This window comes from Mytilus californianus, unplaced genomic scaffold (assembly GCF_021869535.1).
Source record: "Mytilus californianus isolate M0D057914Y unplaced genomic scaffold, xbMytCali1.0.p SCAF_9, whole genome shotgun sequence".
In the NCBI taxonomy this organism is placed as follows: Eukaryota; Metazoa; Mollusca; class Bivalvia; order Mytilida; family Mytilidae; genus Mytilus; species Mytilus californianus.
In genome coordinates, this window is record NW_026262745.1 from 16071833 (window position 1) to 16093164 (window position 21332).

Here is a 21332-nt window from a genome sequence, read left to right on the forward strand (position 1 = left end):
GACTTTACGCAAGTAGGTCATACGATTGAACGAATAATCAATTATTATATATATACAAAAATATCTATCGATATGAAAAAAGTAAAAGAACAAAAGTACCGCATTCCAAGAAAAATTCAAAACAGAAAGTCCATTTTCAAATAGTAAAATCAAAAGTTAAAACACATCTAACGAATTGCATGTATAAGATGTCATGGTTCTTTAATGTCTGATAATCTCATATTTCCAATATTGGGGCCTCGTTAGCCGAGTGGTCTAAGTTGTTACTACTGTTATCTCTAGCCAGGCAACACTGAGGTTGTGAGTTCGAACCTTGCTCGTGCGGGTGCATTCGACTCCAATCTTGATTGACTAGAATTGTCAGTTTTCCTATCGAAGGTCGGTGATTTTCTCCGGGCACTCCGGCTTCCTCCACCAATAAAAACTGCCAGCCAAGAAATAGCCTACATGCGGTGCTTAAAAGTGGCCTTATAACATAGAAATCAAATCAAATATTTCCAATATTTATGTTCCAGCACTACTGATGCAAAAATCAACGAGATTTAAAGTTGTGCTTGCATCTTTTAATTTTGTTTAATTTCCATAACTACAAGTACACGATATATTTCGACCGATGGCTAAAGTACTTTTGGATGACAGTTAAATTCAATAAGTTATATATTGTACAATAAACTAAGAGAAACATACAGTAACATATAAACCTTTAAAACCAGGTTTAATCTACAATTTTCTACATGAGGAAATGTCTATACCATGTCAGGAATATCACTGATGTTTTCAATTCGTTGGATGTGTTTGTTTTTTATTTTTTTTATTTTGACATTTAGTAAGTGACTTTCCTTTTATAAAACGTTAGTTGCTATGTCAATAATCTAGTAATTTTACTTGGCAATAAGGCATCTGCCCTATACTTCCATCAAGTATTTACTGGTTTGCAGCTACATAAAATTGAGAATGGAAACGGGGAATGGGTCAAAAAGGTAACAACCCAACCAAAGAGCAGAAAACAGCCGAAGGCCACCAATATGTACTTTTTACGAGATTAAAATGCATTTACTCGCTGTGTAGAAGACCCATTTGTGGTCCTCGGCTGTTTTCTGCTCTTAAGTTGAGTTATTGTCTCTTTGACACATTCCCCATTTCTATTCTCAATTTTATTGATTTCATAAATGCATTGTGAATTCAAAGATTAAACACTTATATTATTGCTTTTTCAATTATCATACTTTTCGTGTAAGTTTGATTAATCATTGTCTAAGCTCAAGTGGCAAATATTTAATGCACATTCAGGAAGAAGGAATCAATACTGAATACAACAAGGTTTTAACTGCTTACGGAAAATGGTGTTTTACCGCGACACAACATTTGACTTGCAACTGGCAACTTACCAATTCATTCAAACATTTTTTTTGTGGTGTTTAAATCTGCAAATAGCGATATGATCCGTAAAATAATGCAATAATTTAGCGTCATTGTCTTGGTTTGAGGTAACGCGTTTTTTTTTTTTTTTTTAATTCACACTCTAAGCAAACGTGGCAGAATAGGTTTAAAAACTGGATTGAAAATTCTAAGATGACAATATTATTATAAATATAAACCAAAGTCTTCATGTAATTCACGTAAAACGTATTGCACACTAATTTTATCGATCAGTTGGTGATTGCCTACTATTTCAGTTTTAGTAGATTTTTCATGTACAGTTTTAAATTAATGGCAATCATAATTCTTATTTATTAATGTATCGTGAGTAATCTTACGCGCTACTAGTTGTTATTGGACACTGTGAGATTTCAAGCAACTTAATCACTGGTACGCATTTATAATCTGAAAAAAAACTCGTTTTAATTTACTAAGGTATTCAAGTTTACAAAAATGAAGTTGAGAAAACACCACCAATCAATCATCAATTATATAAATAATAAAATTATGTTACGACACACACTGTTAAATACACATTTAGAGTACTTATTTGTTTCATGATAAGACAAATATGGACATAATGATACTTGTATTGCCTGAATGTCAGAAGATACCAAAACTAATCACCTACATGAATAATTTAATTTCATAAGAAATAACAGAATCGAAAATAGAAGAATGAATGATTATTATTCAATTTGCAATTTACCTTTTTACACGTCTTCTTATTATATCGAAGCGAATTGAAAATCATAAAATTAGCCTAAAAGTATACAACAATAGTGAATTTTCATTTCAAATAACTATTAGCAGAACGTATTTATTGAAATCTTTTGAAATATTTAGCTTTAAAGATGACATATGTTGACATAAATAATTAAAAAAACATTATAGTGTGTGATAATATTTTGTGAGGGAATTCGATGTTGGCTATACAACGTTTCATTTTAAAGCACTTTATGACAAATCACTTTATGCCAATCAGAATATTTTTTTGCATTGTTTTAAGAAATGATTTTACTTTATATCACCTTATTATTTGTGAAACATGAAATGTTTTGAAAGAACGATTTTTCTGTATAATGTCAATAATTATGACTTTTAAAGCCCAAACTTCATATTGCCTTAAATACGCAAATGAAAGGACCGAAAACTATACCAATACAAATGAAATGTTTTTGAAATTATAGCAAACTTTTTATTAACAAGTTTTCATGAATTATTATAAAAAATAAACTGAAAATATTTGTCATTTTCTCCCTACCCAGTTTACCCCTAATACTTATTATGATGTGGACCGCTCATTGTTTTTTACTCTTACGCAATTTGATTGGATTAAGGTGGCTCGGGTGTCTTCCTCCATCTTGGATTTTGAAGTAGTTGGTCTAGATCTTTAATGAAATGTGCAAATTTTTAGAGTAGTATGTAATTCATGTGTAAAACTTTTGACACAAATATAAAAAAATTATGTGTTTTATCATAAATACGGCTGTAATTTCAAAATAACACCATACTTGTGTGTTATTCATTTTTTTCAACTTTGACAAATAAGGGGAGATAATTCAGATCAAGTAACTTTGTAATAGAAAGTGTTGTGAATTTAACTATTTTAATATGTAGCAAAAAACAAGTTCGGTGACCCCATTTTTTCTTTTACTTATCTTAAAGCATGTTGTAAGAGCTATCTTCTCACATTTATCTTAAAAATTCTATCAGATAGTTTTCTTTTTATCACACAAAACTGGATTTTCCATGCATAATCTATACAAAATCTTACAATTTTGCACAAACTGTAGTGTGAAAAAAAGTCCGGTGACCCATACTTTTTATTATATTTTTGAAAAAAGCATGATAAAAACTTCATTTTGACAAAGTATTAAAAAATTCTATGAATTCTAATCAATTAAGACGCCCCAGCCACCTTAAGTTCTTCAAACTGTTTATTTTTTTCATACACGTATATTGATTAAATCTGAACGTGCATGAATATGAACAGTAACCTTAACGACCTTCAAACTGCACACTGGACGAGTCCATAGGATTTTTTTTATCAATGAGATTAAAGGTATGAAAAGTAAAAATGACAAACTTAAATATTTCACATAATTTTCTATTATTTTTTAATCGCCTATTCGCGAGAGAGGGAAAAAGAGAAAATTTCAAATTTACGGTTTTATTCCATTAAACAAGTCATTTTCGAAGATAAAACTCAAATGACGTTTTACGCCAGGTAAAATTAGTGTTTATCTTTACATTTTGGTCTTATTATAATGTTACAATCACAATTAATCCCAAACAAAAGTAGTCAGTCAACAAAGTCGAAATATGTCTGATATGCCTATTTGTGACCATCAAAATTCAAAACGATCGTTTTAATGCCAGTTTCGTCTACCTCACAAAGTCTTGTTAAGCACAATAGGCCTTTTTTTAATTCAAATTATTATTTTAGAAATGTACCATACCTGGAGAAAGGACCAATCCACTGGAACAATGCCTAATGAAACAAGAACAGTCTTCTTCAGTTGGAATACAGAAGCATGTATTTCTTGGTTTAGTTACAAAGTCATAACCTTTTGTGTAGTCACATCTACACGTACTATCTTTTTTAGTTGTACCTTGTGAAAAAAGCACTTGTCCTTCGTCAGTGCAAAATGATTTTTCAAATTTGCAAAGGTGACTGCCATTTGTCCAGAAAATAAAAGGTTGATATCGTTCATTTGTACATTTTACAACTTCTAAACTTCCAACTATTTGCAGTTTATTTCCTAAAAAGATAAAATAATTATTCTGGAGACTTTGATTAACTGACTGAATGAGATGTACAGTTGTATTTGGTTTACTATTTTTGTAAATGTACGACATCGTTTATACTAAAAGTTCGAAAGCATTTTATATTTCTTCAACAATGCGCAGTTATAAAGAAAACTAAAACATATTATTTTCTACTCAAATTATTCATATCGCAACATACCTTTCTTGATAATTATGAAAAAAGCTAAAAGAAAAATATCAGTCAAATAATACGATGGAATGATGCTAAAGAAGGAATAAGTGCCATTAAATAACCCTCGAAATTCCAAAAAATAACTACATCAATTCGAAATAGTTTGAGTTTGATTGATACAAAATTATAAATATAAACTGAAAAGTAAAGAATAGATATGTTTGTGTTTATGTCATTATGACAACATAAACATGTTACATCAAAATAATGATTTAGACATGAGTCAAGGCTTTATAGAATGAGATGCACTGTGCTTATGAATGATTTTGCCGCAATATGTTTAAAAATAAATGATTTACTCTTCCTTTCAGTCCGGTGACAAGTATTTCATGTATTTGTAGACGACTGTTAACACGATAGTGATCGAATTTGGACGTAAAAAATTATATAGCATGCTCAGCTGAAGCTTAATATAAGATTTCAAGTTGACAAATGGGACAAAATATCATGATACTGACGGACGTACGGCCACTCAAAATACAATATGTCCTTCCTTTAGTCCGGTATTATTACCCTTATTAACGAATTTATTTAGGGTATCTTATAGCAAAGACCTCAGCTTGTATCTTATACTACTGGCAAAACCTGAATAAAAACATCTTTAGGGACTGAGATACTAAATCATTCTGTTTTCCTTTTTAAAAAAAGCAATGGCTACGATTTAGACCAAAAAAAATCAATATATGAATTTTTGGGGTTTGAAATATTAATAAAAGTGGAATTATGAAATAATTTTTCGTTTTAAGCAGTAAGTTTTGTCAAATTTTTTCAAAATAAGCTCATTAACGTTTGTGATGTATTATTAACTTTGAAGTGATTAACACGACTTCATGTGAATCCATATTTATGTGAACTTCAATATCAGCTGGAGATGGGTTACGCATGTACAAGGCGTGTTAAGATATCGATACATGTAATAGGAACAGACTGTCAACATTTAAAGTAAAAATGGGTGAAACATTTGATTGACTGAATCTATCAACAAAAATTCATTTTATATAGGTAAAGGTTTAAAACCACCAAATCATAGTACGTCACATCCGGTTGCATACGAAAATAGGTAGAAAAAATATTCACTTGAATTTGACAGTTGTAGGTAGTAAATCTTACATTTCATTGCAGTAAAACATTTCTGGGTCACAGACATACATCTTGGGTATTTCAAAGCACCATTTTTTTTTAATTTGGGTTTCTATAGAATATTTTTAAAACTTTAAATGGTTACTAAAGCTTGTACACAAGTAAAAAAGAGGTGAAAATTTGATTGGTTAACTTCCAGTGATGGTTATTTTCTTATATGCAATGAAATGTGATGTGACATTTTGTCTATAGTACTGGACAGGATAAAACTTTACTCATGCCAAGTATTTCTTTTTTTGAAACAAAGATAATTTCAGCACAATTTTTCGAAAAGTGCAAATTTAGCAAAGACTAATAGAGAAAAATAAAATTAGGTATTATACCTAAAAACGATTATTCATATTTTTTCATCAACCTAAAACATGAAATTAAACAGACCTACACGCTATTTATCTATAATACATTCATGTTTATATATGGTTATATGACCATTGGCAAACTTTGCGGGTCATGTCGATGATTGATTAGATGGTATCTAGAGTTAAATATATATTATCAATTCTCTGCTATTAAATAATTTATTTTAGACTTTTTGCAATTTGGATATACGTTTTAGTATGTCATTAATCAAATACGAGAATTTGATTTAAATCGGTGAAAGTTGTTTCGATATATTTTAAATAGACCACGTCTTGAAATTCAGGAGTCCATGTAATAAAACAAAATACAATAATGTATTTTGCCATTTGTTAAAGGACTTTCCGTTTTGAGTTTCCAAATATTCATTGGTTCTAAAGGAATCAGAAAATACATGAATGACTCTAGACAAATAATGAAGGAAGAATCAGTATTGTTATTCATACATATATTCTCCGAATTAAATTTTTATAGGATAAATGATCCTTTTTTTAGTCGAAATATTTTTTTTACTAGTAATTATACCAGATCCCTTATCTAAACTGCTAGAAGACCTTGATAATATTATTACACAGACACTTCCCCTGCACTTCTGTCTTAAGTATTTGGCAATCAGCCCCGGTCTCCCGAGTTCAACTGTCTGACACAAATTAAATTAATGATTACACCTTTATTAGTTCATGAACATATATCAACCGGATATTCATCAACGTGTATCCAAAATTTTGCAGTTAGGTTGTGATGGAAAAAATACTAGTCCATCTGTTCAGACAGATGACATTTCAAATACAATCTAATATAGAAATGAACAAATTACCAGGAGCTTCAAACTGTGGTCCGTCCCTGCAAGCTTCAATATTCTGCACTTTGTTCGCGTCGTATAAACAATGGTATCCGTCGGATAGATGACATAATCCTTTTGCTCGGAAATTCCATTGTGAAGGAAAAGGACAATGAAATGTAAATCCATTGTCAAGTCCATGAAGATTAATTTGTATCTGTAAATATTCATATCAGTTCATCGGTAATCGATACTAGCTATCCAAATTCATATGCAATAGCCTTACAGCCCCATCCGATATTGTATCATGGTATTGTCAAACTGATAATTTGAAATGAGAAGAGGGTTCTATATTAACAAGAAACCCTAAAGTTCTGTGTCTCTGAACTTAGTTCTGTGCATTTTCAATATTGTCCACTCTTCAAAATTGAATACTAAGTTATGATTCATAACTTATATCTCTTTTTATTTGTTGATTTTGTTTTGCTTTAAATTTTTCAGTTGTTAGTTCAACCTTTTCCATTTTAATTTCTTTAAGGTCAATAACTTTTATAAGAAGTGTAGTTACAATGTTTATTTTATTAAATAGAAATCGTCTTGCTGTTTATGGTTTTAAAATCTAATTTTGTTTTTGCATAAACTATGCTAAAATTATCTCTGACCGTAATAACTCCTATAAGGAATCGACTGATATATTTGCAAATATAGTCTTTCTGATCATTTCTCCTTGGACCTTTTTTTATTGTTTTGGCCAAGTATGCAAAACCAGGTAACAATCATCAATAAAGAGCAAAAATCATTTGCTGAGTCAACTGACGATTTCTATCATCTGTACAAAACAGATATTATTCTGTGTATTGCTTTAAATTACTCCGCACGCAATTCTTTTCATAAAAAATGGACAGCTTATTGAAATTCAATTCACAAAATACACTATCTGTCAGAGTTTAGAACAAAGAATATTAATGTATTTTCTGTTTTAAAACTGAGCTTAAAAATAGGCTCATTCTACAAAACAAATATTTTAACCATGAAAGAAAAGGTATATAAGAAAAAATATTTAGGTGTATTTGAATTGTATGAACTGTTAAAATGGTTAGTAATGTTATCTTTGTGTATTAATTAATTTATTATCTAATCCTGTATTTATTTATGATGCATGATGGACATTGCAATATTTATATAATCTTGGAAGATGTATATACATTACAAATACACAGCACAATTGTTTTTCGATTACCGTATGACTAATAATCTTTCAAATTATAACTGTCTTACCTGAATAATGATGTAGAAAAAGCTAATATACAATCTATTTCATTATATTGATTTAAAAAAACCGTTATCCGGAAACATATGGAAACTGGTAATAGGTTATAAATCATCCCAATCTCGGATAAACTATGAAATTCCGAAAATAACGCCAGATGGTATAAATACTTTATTATAATATAATAGCATTATTTATCTATTGATGTTATATCAATATTTGTAAACGACTAACAATATGCAGTTTATCTACTTGAAGAATCCCTGAACTTCTGGTACTTCGCCTTCACTGAGATAGCTGTGTCAGTGGAGTAATTGTTAACAGCGTGTGCAATACTGTTGTTGAATAAACAAAAAATTAAAAAAAAGATATTTGAGAATTACATAATGATTTATTACCATGAGATACAGTTATTGGCAGTTTGGATTTTAATCAAATAAAAAGTATCATGCATTAATTTCACTAAAATGATACAGTTTTAAATCAAAGAAAAACGTACCAGTAGAAGTAAAAGTAAACTCAGATGTCTCATCATCTCATCTCACAGTATTTCTGACACGTGGATGCTGCAATAAAAAGGAACTGTGTTGACCATTGTTTTGTGTGCTTTTTTTACACTTATTGTTTTTTGATTGCTTTGTTTGTATTTTTGTTTTCTATTCAGGATAATATAGACATTATCTATATCATTGAATACACATCTAACTTACGACACTTAATAACAAAATTATTTCTAGGCTGTTTCGTTGTCTATATTTCATTGATAAAAAAGAAGAAAACTTTCTCAAAACATTATTTCATTATATAAATCAAAGTGAATTGTGAAATTACAATTATTGTTTTTTTTTTTCTTTTTATAAAACAAAATCATTTGCTCAATTACTAAGAATGAATGAAATACAATCAGATAAACGTGAAAATGACTGTTTACAGTACCACAATACCATACTTATTCAACTATTCAATATTGTGCTTTTTAAGACTGCATGTATACATAATCAACCCCTACTTTTGCTTATACACGAATGTACATTTTGTTACCTATGGCTGAAGCTGAACTCGCTTTGTATAGCTAGATTGATAGATGAAGCATGGGAAAGATAACGCTGTTTAATCAATAACGCTTTATATGTTGTAATAACTGAAAATACCAGTCAATGACAATTTAACAATGATCAATTGCTCACTGAAACAACATTGTACAATTAGTATCTAAAGCGTGCATGACATGTATAAAGTATGATATAAGACTTTAGCTGCAAGCACATACATTCAAACATGAATCCTAATATAAACTGTTCTTGTAAATTTAACTAAAGCAAATATTTTGGAGTAAATACTTATAACACATAATAGCATTGATCAGAATGTTCTTCTCGAGATAAAAGACTATATGTTTTTCTCTATTTTCTTTTTTACAAGTAAAATCAAAACAGCATATTTAACTTTTTAACTTTAGACTGTTATTGAAAAATTTAATATTAATACATGTCTTATAAATTATCTATGTATTTATGTATCACAATGCTTTGTGTTTTTTCAGATAAAATAAAAATAAATTACAAAAAAAAAGTAAAATCAAAACGATTCTTGTCAAAATATGACTAAATCAATTTTTTGAATTATTTGTCGTGGATAGCTTGTTAAACAAATCTTCTACCACTACTAGTAGGACTTGAGATCATGCATTTCCAGATTTGTTGGGGTTCGTTTAAGGTGGCTCACCCCAATGAGGACCTCCGGTAGAATTTTTTTATTTTCACATATTTTGTAGATGTTTTTATGCTGAATCCAAAAATGCAAAGAAAAAAGGGGTTCACCAGGCTCGTTTTCCCCTCAAATGGAAGCGAAATGTGCGATTTTGACCCTATTTCCAAACTTTTACACCCTTTCAACAATAACGACTACATCAATTTAAAGACTTTTAGAACCATGTCAGTATGATTATTATGTGAAAAAACAATTACATTTTATAATGTAGACGTTCCCCTTGGTTGTTTTAGACTTAAAAATATTGGTTAAATCGATTTTTCGTAAAATTTCCCCGGTAGATTTTTTTATAAACGGATATGTCAAAGCTATGAACTTTTCCAGCATTTTAAGGTAAAATAAAATGGGGGTCACCAGGCTTTTAAAAAAATTACGAGCTTTTGTTTAATCCCTCTACCCCATGAGGTCTGATTTCAATGCACTCCATTAATTACTTTATTGTGATTTTTTTATTGATGTCTTTAAATAAATAATGTTTGTAATTATATCAATGGACGAAAGCTGAATATAAATGTGATGAACATTTTACTGTTTGTTATAAAAAAGCGAAATTTTGATTATTTTGGTGAAATACGGTAATTTTGTCTGGCGCGAGTTGCTTCCCTCTAATCTAGCGCCATAATCGGACAACAGAAATTTCAGGGACGCCATTGCTGAGCAGCATACTGCACTGATAAATACGACCATGTGCATGAATAACAGACATAGTTGCGAATAGACAACGATTAAGGTAGAGTCATTACATAAGAAAACATAAATTTTAATATATTAGACAGCCAAATGTTATCAGTATCACGAAAAATACAAAGTGGGGGGTTATCTCAAAATACTCGCTACTGTAGAAAATCACTGCGGCTGAAACCTTGCATGGGCTAAATTTCTGTTCTATGTATAATCGTTATGGCTGGTATCTTATTTATGTGTTTACTTGACCAGATATCCGTGTCAAACAGTCAAAGAGGAGGGATGCATTTTCAGCATCTCATGATCTGCGCTACCGTTAGCGTCAAATGAGTCTTGATTTTATATCGTCATTCGTAAAATCTAATTTCGTAGCCACGTTGGGGTCAATGAAGTTAAATATTTATCGTTAGCGTCTATGACTAGTAAAACAGGTTAGGAACAAACCCTCTCTATGGTGTTTATACCTGTATAGAGGAATAATCCTTCTATAGAGGGATAAAAGAGGGGTATTTTTGTTTAGACTGGATTTAAAGCAAAATAGGGCAGAATGACATTTTCTAGTTATATTTGCTATAATCTATAGCACTATATATGCATCAATTATTGCACTTTACTGTATTCTGTATTTCTTTACTAAAAAATGGCATGGGATGCCTAGTTTTCTGCTAAAGTGACAGAACTTGCAATCTATTGTATACCTATCTGAACACCTGATCAACAACAAAAAGGGACATGCAGTTGACCTTTAAATTTTATGTCAAATCTAACAATAGAAATTCTGTTCAGTGAGCATAACTGAGTGGAATTTACCTGATCATCACAGCTTTCAATTATGGTGTACAATAGATTGTATATTCAGTCAGTTTAGCAGTAAAGTGGGCATGTGAAATGAAATTAAGTACATCAATTGGTGCATCAAATGTAGCAGGTTACTGCCATTCTGCCCTATTTTGCTTTAAATCCAGTCTAAACAAAAATACCCCTCTATAGAGAGATAATTTTATTCCTCTATACAGGTTTAAACACCAGTGGTGGATCCAGGGGGGGGGGGAGGGGTTCCAGGGGTAGGAAAACCCCCCCTTTTTTTGACGATCAATGCATTTGAATGGGGACATATAGTTGGAACCCCCCCTTTATCCTGGGTTAGGACCCCCCCTTTTATAAATGGCTGGATCCGCCCCTGAACACCATATAGAGGGTTTGTTCCCAACCTGTAAAATGGGATACCCCATATAACTTCCCTCGGACAGGGGTTCACGATTACCACTCCCTATCCCCAACTCCCATTTCTCTTCCCTTTTACTCTAAAATTTTCTCCCCTAACTTCTACTTCCATCCCCCTTGCTCCCAGACAAAAAAATTGCAAAATATATTTCCCAGATTATTCATCCCCCCCCCCCCCCCTCTTTTCGAATTCTTGTCCTTTCACCCAAAATCATGTTCGCTCCAATTCACGTTCATCCCTTTTACATTCCCACCCTTAGTCTGTTTGTACCCTTCCTTTTATCTAAATCATGCTTTTGTTAGTATAGTTCTATAACAATAAAATAAAGCTATATTAAGTTTATTTTTATTGTTTAAAAATAAAGTGACTCACACGAGATCAAAGGGTTTTTTTCTATTTATAATCTTCATAAGATTTACTTCTACCAAATTGGTTACTTTTATTTTCACTTCAGACCAGGCTTACTAACGGTAACGGACCTGCACATGATACCCCCTTTTCTCGCTTCCTGATCCCTTATTCCGATGTTCCCTTACCCCTGTCCACCCGCTCAAGGGGTTCGATTGTTTTGTTTGTTTTCTTGATAATATAAATGGCCTGATTTGTAAATTATAACCACTACAGTACAAGCCAATACATTTTATTGATGGATTCGTCTTGATCACAATTTGTTTACAATTAAACACCCCCCCCCCCCCCCTGTCTCTCTTTTGTATAAAAAATTTCATAACGTCAAGTATCAGGTTTAAACATACACGTAGGGCTTATCTTGTTTACCAAATAACACATATACATTGTACATGTACATTTGAGTTGAAAAATTCATTATTGTTTTGTGCTTAGTATTTTTAAACACAAAATTTGTATATCCCATATTCCAAACAGGTTACAAGACACCTCAGCATAATTTGGTTGACGAGGAGTACAAATGTAGCTCAGCTGCATTTTAGAATTTTTAGGCATATAAGTAACTTGTCCCTGGCATCGAAACAGCATGCCCCGAGAAGTCTGTATTCAACATATATATTAAAACAAAATCACTATTTACACTTGCTGTGCATGTAATTTTATTTTATTTGCTCATTATTGTTGCCACAAATTCTTCATTTTTTTACGCCGTAGTGGAGTGGGCATTAAGTTTTACTCTTGTCTTTCTGTACGTACATGTACGTCCCAAAATTGGTGTCCGTTCTCTAACTTCAGTTTGCCTCAACCAAATGTTATGAAACTTATACACGATGCTTATTACAAACAAACAGATCAAGTTTGAATTTTTTTTGGTGGTGTCACTTTTACTGTTAGAGTTTTAGAGTTATGCCTCTTTACAAATGGAAAAATTGCTGAATTTTTTGTTTCCGTTCTCTAACTTTAGTTTGCCTCATCCAAATGTTATGAAACTTATACACATTACTTATTACAACAAAATTCAGATCAAGTAAAACTTTGGGTAGTGTCACTCTTACCGTTCTTTAGTTATGCTCCTTGATAACTTTATATGCAAGTGGGGGCATCATCTGTGTCCCATGGACACATTCCCTATTTATTTAAAATATGAACTACATTATGCTTTTAAATGTCAATCATGTTGATTTTCTGACAGAATTACTCTGACATTTAATTTCAGGCTTCAAGTACATGTAAGAGGAAGGAGTGATTTGTTGTGAAAGATCCTGGAATGTTCAACTTTACTTGGAAACTATTGGCAAAGAACTGACAGAACTTACATGAGAAGCCAGTATCATCTTGTCTTGCAATTGGGAACTATATGTAAAGTGCAGAAACTTAAGAACAGCATTAGAAGCCAAGATCAACAATACTTGGAACTACATGTATAATCAAAGTACTGTCAGATTCCATATGACAGAACCCAAGATCATCTACACTTGGTGTCTATATGCAAAGTGTTGTCAGAATCCACTTAAGAAGCCAAGATCAACTATAATTTGGAACTATATGCTTTAGTGATGTCAAAATCCATAAAAAAAAATCCAAGATCAAAAGGACCTACTTTACCTACCTGTCCCAATGATGAATACAGATTATTGAGTCTTATAAAAAACACTGATGAAGAATATTGATATAAAAATAATGAAAATATAGAGCTGATCAGCTAATGATTGTACATGTACATGTACATGATGTATACATGTCAACAATTACTAGTACATGGTATATTGAAATTTACAAGGCTAATAAATGTTTTATAAATTTGATCTCATAGACATTTTAGGAATAAAAATCAAAAATGTTTCAAAAAATGAATTTTAATAGAGCTGTCTGTAGTGAATTTTGCTGCAAACACAATTCATGATATGCAAACCGCAATATATGCAGTTGTCTTTAATACAGAAGGTAGCTATGAGATTTGTAAATTTTGGAAATCATAATACCAAGTGGCAGTTGTGGTAAATGCACATGCCTTTGCCTCATCTTTTACCTCACCAACCCCTGACCTGAATGGCCACTTGAATTATTTTACATCATTTGGCATTTGTTTTCCATCCATATGCTATTCAGTTTCTATTTCAAAAGTTATATTTTCTGGATAAAAGGAGAAATAAAATACAGTTTTGTTCAATGAGACAGCAACCAAACAAAACAACCAAAAGAATTATATATTGTCTGGGAAAACTTGTGTCTCACTATTAACTGACAACAATTTACCTACTGTAAATTCAGAAATTATTGCGTGTATTTATTATTGCGATTTTTGACGAATGGACTAAATTGCGAGTTTAATTATTGCGATTACAAAAAAAATCTGCATAAAGATCTATAATTCAGTTATCAGAATGCAAGTTCTTATTATTGCAATATTCACCCTGTCGCATTATTTGCATTAATAATAACCTCACAATAATTTCTAAATTTACAGTATCACAATGATCCAGATTAATATTGTTTTGTAAATTTATAGATATGCACTCAAATTAATACAGATTGCTACAAAGATCTCAAGCACATTTCATGGATCAGTGATCAAGGTTAAAGTTACCTGATTAGGGTTGTTTATCAGATACTGTTAGCAATAGGTCAATGTCATGTTTTTGTGTTTTTGTCTGTTTTCTAATACTAAAAGTACATGTAGTAGATAAACTATATGTATGCAATGATTCACAAATGTACAGGAGTAAATGTCTGTCTGGCAGTTGTCATTGACCACATTTGCATGGTCCATTGGTCAATGGTAAGTCCTCTTTTAACATGCTACATTGTGTAATCAATGGGTTATTATATTTGGTGTATGGTATGATTATTAAACTTGTATATTGAAATATTAAGTAAAAAGATGTTATATGATTGTAAATGAGACACTCCACAAGAGACCAAATGACACAGAAATAAACAACTAAATGTCACCATACGACCTTCGACAATGAGTAAAACCTATACTGCATAGTTGGGTATGTCCACTCAAGATTTTCATCAATACCCCTAGGAGCTTTTCGCCATTTACATCTTTAATGTGGGAGTTACCAACAGTCAAATTAAGAACATGGTCTGTTTTTGCTAGTTTCTGTCTAGAACCAATAACCATAGATGTAGTTTTTGTGGGATTTATATACATCTTATTTCCCTTGCACCATTCTTCAATTCTGTCTAAATCATTTGTAATGCTGTCCTGGATGGTATTGAGACTACGACCTGTGCAATGAATGGTAGTATCATCTGCATAGAGGTCTGCTTGAGATGAGGTTATATGAAGGGGCAAATCATTAATGAACAATAAAAATAAAAGGGGCCTAATATGGAGCCCCGAGGTACTCCAGATTTTATTTCTAGTGCCCTTGACTTGATTGTCTCATTTTCAACTTGTTGGAATCTATGAGATAGATATGATTTAAACCAGTTACATGATAAATTTGAAACTTTGTAGCACTGCAGTTTTTTGAAGAAGGATAATGTGATATACCAGATCAAATGCTTTTTTAAAATCTAGGAAGATAATACCTATAATTTCTCCATCATCAATGGCTTTTAACCACTGATCAATAAGTTTTAGTAAAGCAGTGTGACAAGAGTGTGGCTTCTAAATCCAGACTGACTTGCATGAAGGAGCTTATATTTTAAGCTTATATATTCAAGGTGATGGGACGTGCCGCTGGAATAGGTCACCTTTTCAAGCTTGAAAATATGTGAATAAGTCGGGGAAAACTATCAAAAATATATGATAAGGTCAATAAAGTTTCCATAACTTCTTCGTCTGTCATCTTTCTTGGTGTTCCCGAGTGTGATTTTATCAACCAAATTTTCTCTTTTAACACTTTGGTATTCTAGTCTTACATTACACTACATGAAACCCAAGCATTATAGGAAAAAGGTTACATTTTTACCTACGCAATATATGAAAAGGTATACATTTTTGAAAAAGGTGGGCCCCAGCGGCACGCCCTATCAATTAAGTATTGAAGTGCCCCCTCCTACCCCCCCCCCCCCCCCCCCCCCCCCGAGGTATTTATACATCCAGCTGTATGAACACCCTGTCATAGCAAGGGATTATCTGTCTGATTAGGGAAGTCTTATTTCTATACCCTACGATATGACAATAAGGAGATGTGGTATGATTGCCAATGAGACAACTATCCACCAAAGTTCAAATTTAAAAGTCAATATTGTGCATCTCCATATTATCATCATAGGCCGATAATTACGTTTCTTTGCAGCTAGCAGGTAGGTCAAACCAGTGTTCACACATCATTAAAAAAGTTGTAATGCATATTTCTTGCCACAATGACACACTCCACTTTAATTTTTTTAAATCAAGAACTTTCCTTATTAGCTTCCCTTTTACAGAAGTTAAAGTTTGCCAATATCACCGACTATTATAGCGTCCCTGTGTACTGGGCGGAGTTTTAAAATTACAATCCCAACTTTTCCTGAACCTAGTAAGTAGTATAGATTTTGTGTATATATAATGTCTTTAACTGGCAGTGTTTGGAACTGCCCGGTAGACTGCGGATGTGTGTCCTAGGCAAAATCCCGACTTGGTCAAGCCAAATATTTTTGCGCCGCAAAGCATGTGGTATTGAGGGATAATAGCATATACCGATATATAAGGCCGGAATACTAGTAAGGTCCCGGTTGCTATTGACCAATTTTCATCTACATTATTGAAATGTCCGGTTTTTTTTCTGCGTAAAACAAAAAATGTGTTGCTCGAGTTCCGTTAGTCTATTATAATAACTCATTCTTAATTATTTTAGTTTTACGCTGATATTTCCTCTTTTTTTTTAACGCGAACTCTGTTGGTATATTGATAGATACAACAGAAAATAGAAAATTAACAAATAGCAAAATAAGTAAAAGGAAAATATTATAAATAGAAAACATTGGCCCCGAGGTCTCATGTTATAGGACTAGAGTTCCAAATTTCATAGAATCATGATACGAGAAAATTTGTTAGATATTTTCGTGCCCATCATTTGATAAAGTATATAAATCTTTAAATAAAAATGTTATGTGTGACTGTCAAGTATTTAGTCTTTGTTTGAAAATTGTTATGTCCAAAAATGATTTTGGAAAATAAAAAATACTTAACTATTATCAAAATTCCAAATTTTGCAGTGTTAAAATATTTCACATACTCCGGAATTGTTATGTTCAAAAATTTTTGGCAAATAAAAAATACGTAACTATATATATTATCAAAATTTTGCAGTGGGAAAATATTCACATACTCCGGAATAAGATCCTACCAATACTTGGAAATGAAGATATTTCAAGTAAAAAAGAGATTTATGACAGTAACAAAATGTTATAATACGCCAAACGGATAAAACGGTTAAAAGCTCATTAGCGCTTATGTTGACTCTGTTTGTATACTTTGCCGACTCTAAGTAAAGCTTATTCATTATTATTTATTTATTTATTATTTATAGCGTGCAGATGAACCCCTATGCCTTTATACTATAGCATATACTATATGGGTTTCACTTGTTTTTGAAAGCCGAAAGGTGACATGCAGTTGTTTACACCGATATCCTTTGTTTACGGTTAAACATTGCGTCATTGGCAAAATATTTTCATATATATACTAATACATCTAAAAGACATCTTTTGATATATTCAACCAGTATTTAAATGAAAATAGGGTGCGAACGGATCCAAGGGGCGAACGTGTAGGGTGAGAATGTGTTTTGAGAGCGAACGCACCAGATACCGTCATACAAGTCAATATTTATATTTTCTTTTTTTTCATGTTATGCTTTAATATATCATGTATAATTCTGTCCTTTTTATGTGAAAAATGAACAAACCACTCTGTAGTCCTGACCGTACGTATTTCCTGTTTTGTGGCTTTTGTAGAACGTTTTGCATGGTTTGTTGACATCGGGAAAGCTAGGGTGCTTTCATACACGCCCGCGTTCCAATGTCGTCAAAACTATTTTTGAGAAAACCCCTCAAAGCGACCGTTTCCAAGGCCCTCGTCGTTAGTAACATGCGTTAAAATATGCGCACTGTTAAAGGGCCGAGCCACCTTAACTCTTTAATTTTCTGATACTACTGCTATGCAGACTGTTGTATGTTTACCGCCGTTTGTATATTTATTTTTTACCATGGTTTTGTCGGTGTATCTCTCATTAAGTTAAATACATCGTTTGATAATTTTATATGTTTGTGTTTTTGTTGCAAAAATGAGTATCATAAATAGTACAATGTAGATCTGATAAAAAGCAAGCGGATATAAATGTTGTCATAACATTCCAAATACGGAAGTACATTTATTTCACGTGTTAATAACTTAAGGTGACAGTAATTTATCGAGTTTCAAATCTTGTTAATGTATAATTTGGCAAAGTAACAAAGCAAAACCCAAAGTAATTGTAAGAATTCCCACCTTTAGCGAGACCGCGTAAGCGAATCAACTCATAATCTAAATGTAACTTTCGTAAAAAAAAAAGAGGACGTAATCAGTTTAATTACAGATCAGACGTCGATACGGTTTCTAAAGATATAAAACCGCAAAACAACATTACCTAGTGAGTTGAGACACCAACATGAACGTACAGGCTTAACATTTTCTGAAGGTGACTTCAAAACTTTCAATTTCAGTTGCTCTTCCTCATATTCCGCATAGTATGAATATGCACGAGCGTATTGTTTATTAGCACAAACGATCAATTTGTGTGCACCAAATGTCCATTTCGTATAAATGATATTTGTAAATGCCTTACGACGGATCCCGAGCAGAGGGTAATTTACTGCTGTAAACTTGAAAGTTGAAATCATAACGTTTGTCATTGATTCTAGTTGCAGCATATGTGTCGTCAATCGAAGATAAAGTATCCACAACCTCGGGCTTCTTGAAAGGGTCAATAACCCATTTGAGCATTGTACATCGAATTGTTTTATTGCATGTCTCAATGCATGACCGAACAGTTTTGATCCATTCAGATAAAGTGTCAATTAGGTTCATTTTCCTTCCGCTATGCTCAACTCCATCCGTTATTAACCTAAATGTCCTTGTTTTGTTTAAAGATTTGTATTCTGTTATTCGGGTCTTTGCCTAACATCTCTGAAAGTTATTCGTTCATTTTCACGATTCCAAGATCTCCAGTTATGACAAAACCAGTGTGACTTTATTTGTGTGCGTACGATACAAAAGAGCAATTGGAAGGTTGAGCTTTTACATCCATGAGGGTAAAAGTCTATAAGATAATCTTTCGATTGGAAATTTTTGATGCAATAAGCTACAATAATTTTGTAAGGACATGTTATGCCAGTTGTAGGTTTATGTTCAAAATATTCAAATATTGCTTATGAACTATTCTTTACGTCAAATATTGCTCTTATTGATGGCATGTTAACTTGTCTATCCAAAGCTGGCCAAACACAATAGTATTTAGAAACAATATGGAATACTTCAATATACAATAAATTCATTACATGTATGTTTCATCATAATACGTTATTTTCATTGGTAATCAGCAATCTAGCGTCATTCTGAAATGAAACTTCATTCATGACGACCCGAGATTCCATAATAAAGTGTACAGGTAAATAAATGAAAAACTTGATAGATATCGTAAAATAATGTAATTATAAGTATTGAATGCTTCTTTTTATAGATTTGTTGAGGTGTAAAAGCGTTGACCGAAGTATATTTTGTATAAAGCGCAGAAGCGCTTCATTCTAAAATTGTGCGCACGGTCAACGTTTTTGCAACCCTATTTATTTTTAAATGTTGATTTGATTGGCATGATATATTTTGTTTTTAAGACTGAAAATATTGCTCACCGAGTTGATCCACTGCTATCCATCGTTCTGATTAAACGAATTTCGAATGAAAATAATTACCAATTTAGGGACAAACACAGGGTCATTACCCATTGCTGTCCTTCCGAGATTCCATCTGTACATTTGATACTTTTAAACCGTTCGATGTTATAAAGGTTTCTTCTGTTTTCAATATATAACACTGTCTTTCTTCGACTTATGGTTTTTCGTTGCATCTTCTCTCCTTTTGTCATTTCATTGAAACAGTACATTTTAAGACTACATTTATTTAGCCATACATATGGACGTTGACTCAACATTAACATAAATATGTTGTGTAAATCTGTACCTTCTAATGTATGGATACTAATAATTCGGTCAAAAACAAACGAAATTTCCAAAATACTTTAATCATGTTTGATAAAGGACTTGGTCAGTCGTCAGTACTTCGGTACTAACATAATTTATAAATCTTACAAAATCAACGTTTGTATCGGTAAATGCAATAATCAAACTGTTGAAATGATAAACTAATGATCAATTAGTTTACTTTGGTCGTATCTAAACTTACTGTCAATTACGATAATTGATGGCCATAGTAATACGTTCTAACTCTTCTTCCAGTTAGCAAATTTAAGTAAAATCTGACAAATATTGCTTAGATAATAATGTATTGTTAGAGTGAACAAAACAAACACAATCAAAAAACGAGAATGATCTTATTTGGTTCGAAATGGTTAAAAATAACCTGCACCACATGTGACAACCGTTGTGTTTTACCATAAAATATGTCGAGTTATTTTAAGTGATAAGGCATTACACAATATCGGATTGTAATTAATTCTTGTCAAACCGTAAATAAACACAAAAAGATATCAGGAATGAAATTTTATATTTACGCCAGACGCGCAATTCGTCTACAAAAGACTATTTAGTGACGCTCGATTAAAAAAAATATTAAAAGGTCAAATAAAGCACGAAGTTGAAGAGCAATTAGAACCAACAATTCCAAAGAGTTTTGCCAAATATAGCTAAGGTAATCTATTCCTAAGGTAGAAAAGCCTTAGTATTTCAACAATTCAAAGTTTTGTAAACAGTTAATCTAAATTTATAATTATGACCATATCAATGATAATTCATGTCAACACAGAAGTGCTGACTACTAAGCTGGTGATACTTTGTATTTACGCCAGATGCGCGTTTCGTCTACAAAAGACTCATCAGTGATGCTCGAATCAAAAAGTGTAAAAGGCCAAATCAAGCACGAAGTTGAAGAGCATTGAGGACCAAAAATTTCTAAATGTTTTGCCAAATACAGCTAAGGTAATATATTCCTGATGCCTTAGTATTTCTAAAATGCAAGGTTTTGTAAACAGTTAATTTATAATTATGACCATATCAAAGATAATTCATGTCAACAAAACGATATAGTGCTGACTACTGAGCTTGTGATGCCCTCGGGGAA

General features: G+C 32.0%; 1 protein-coding gene across 2 annotated transcripts in view; it reads right to left on the minus strand.

Annotated features, from left to right (window-relative positions):
- LOC127715390 (uncharacterized) overlaps positions 1 to 21332 on the minus strand; it is a 175266-nt gene that overhangs the window by 9602 nt on the left and 144332 nt on the right. The window contains exons 1-4 of one of the 2 annotated variants that reach the window (XM_052221427.1): positions 8471 to 8537; positions 6738 to 6918; positions 3882 to 4184; positions 1758 to 1824 (exon numbers count right to left, since the gene is read on the minus strand). In XM_052221427.1, coding sequence (XP_052077387.1) covers positions 1758 to 1824; positions 3882 to 4184; positions 6738 to 6918; positions 8471 to 8506 — 587 coding nt within the window. In that variant the 5' untranslated portion in view covers positions 8507 to 8537. Of the gene's footprint in view, positions 1 to 1757; positions 1825 to 3881; positions 4185 to 6737; positions 6919 to 8470; positions 8538 to 21332 lie in introns of those variants that run through there. The other variant, XM_052221426.1, reaches the window with a different exon arrangement.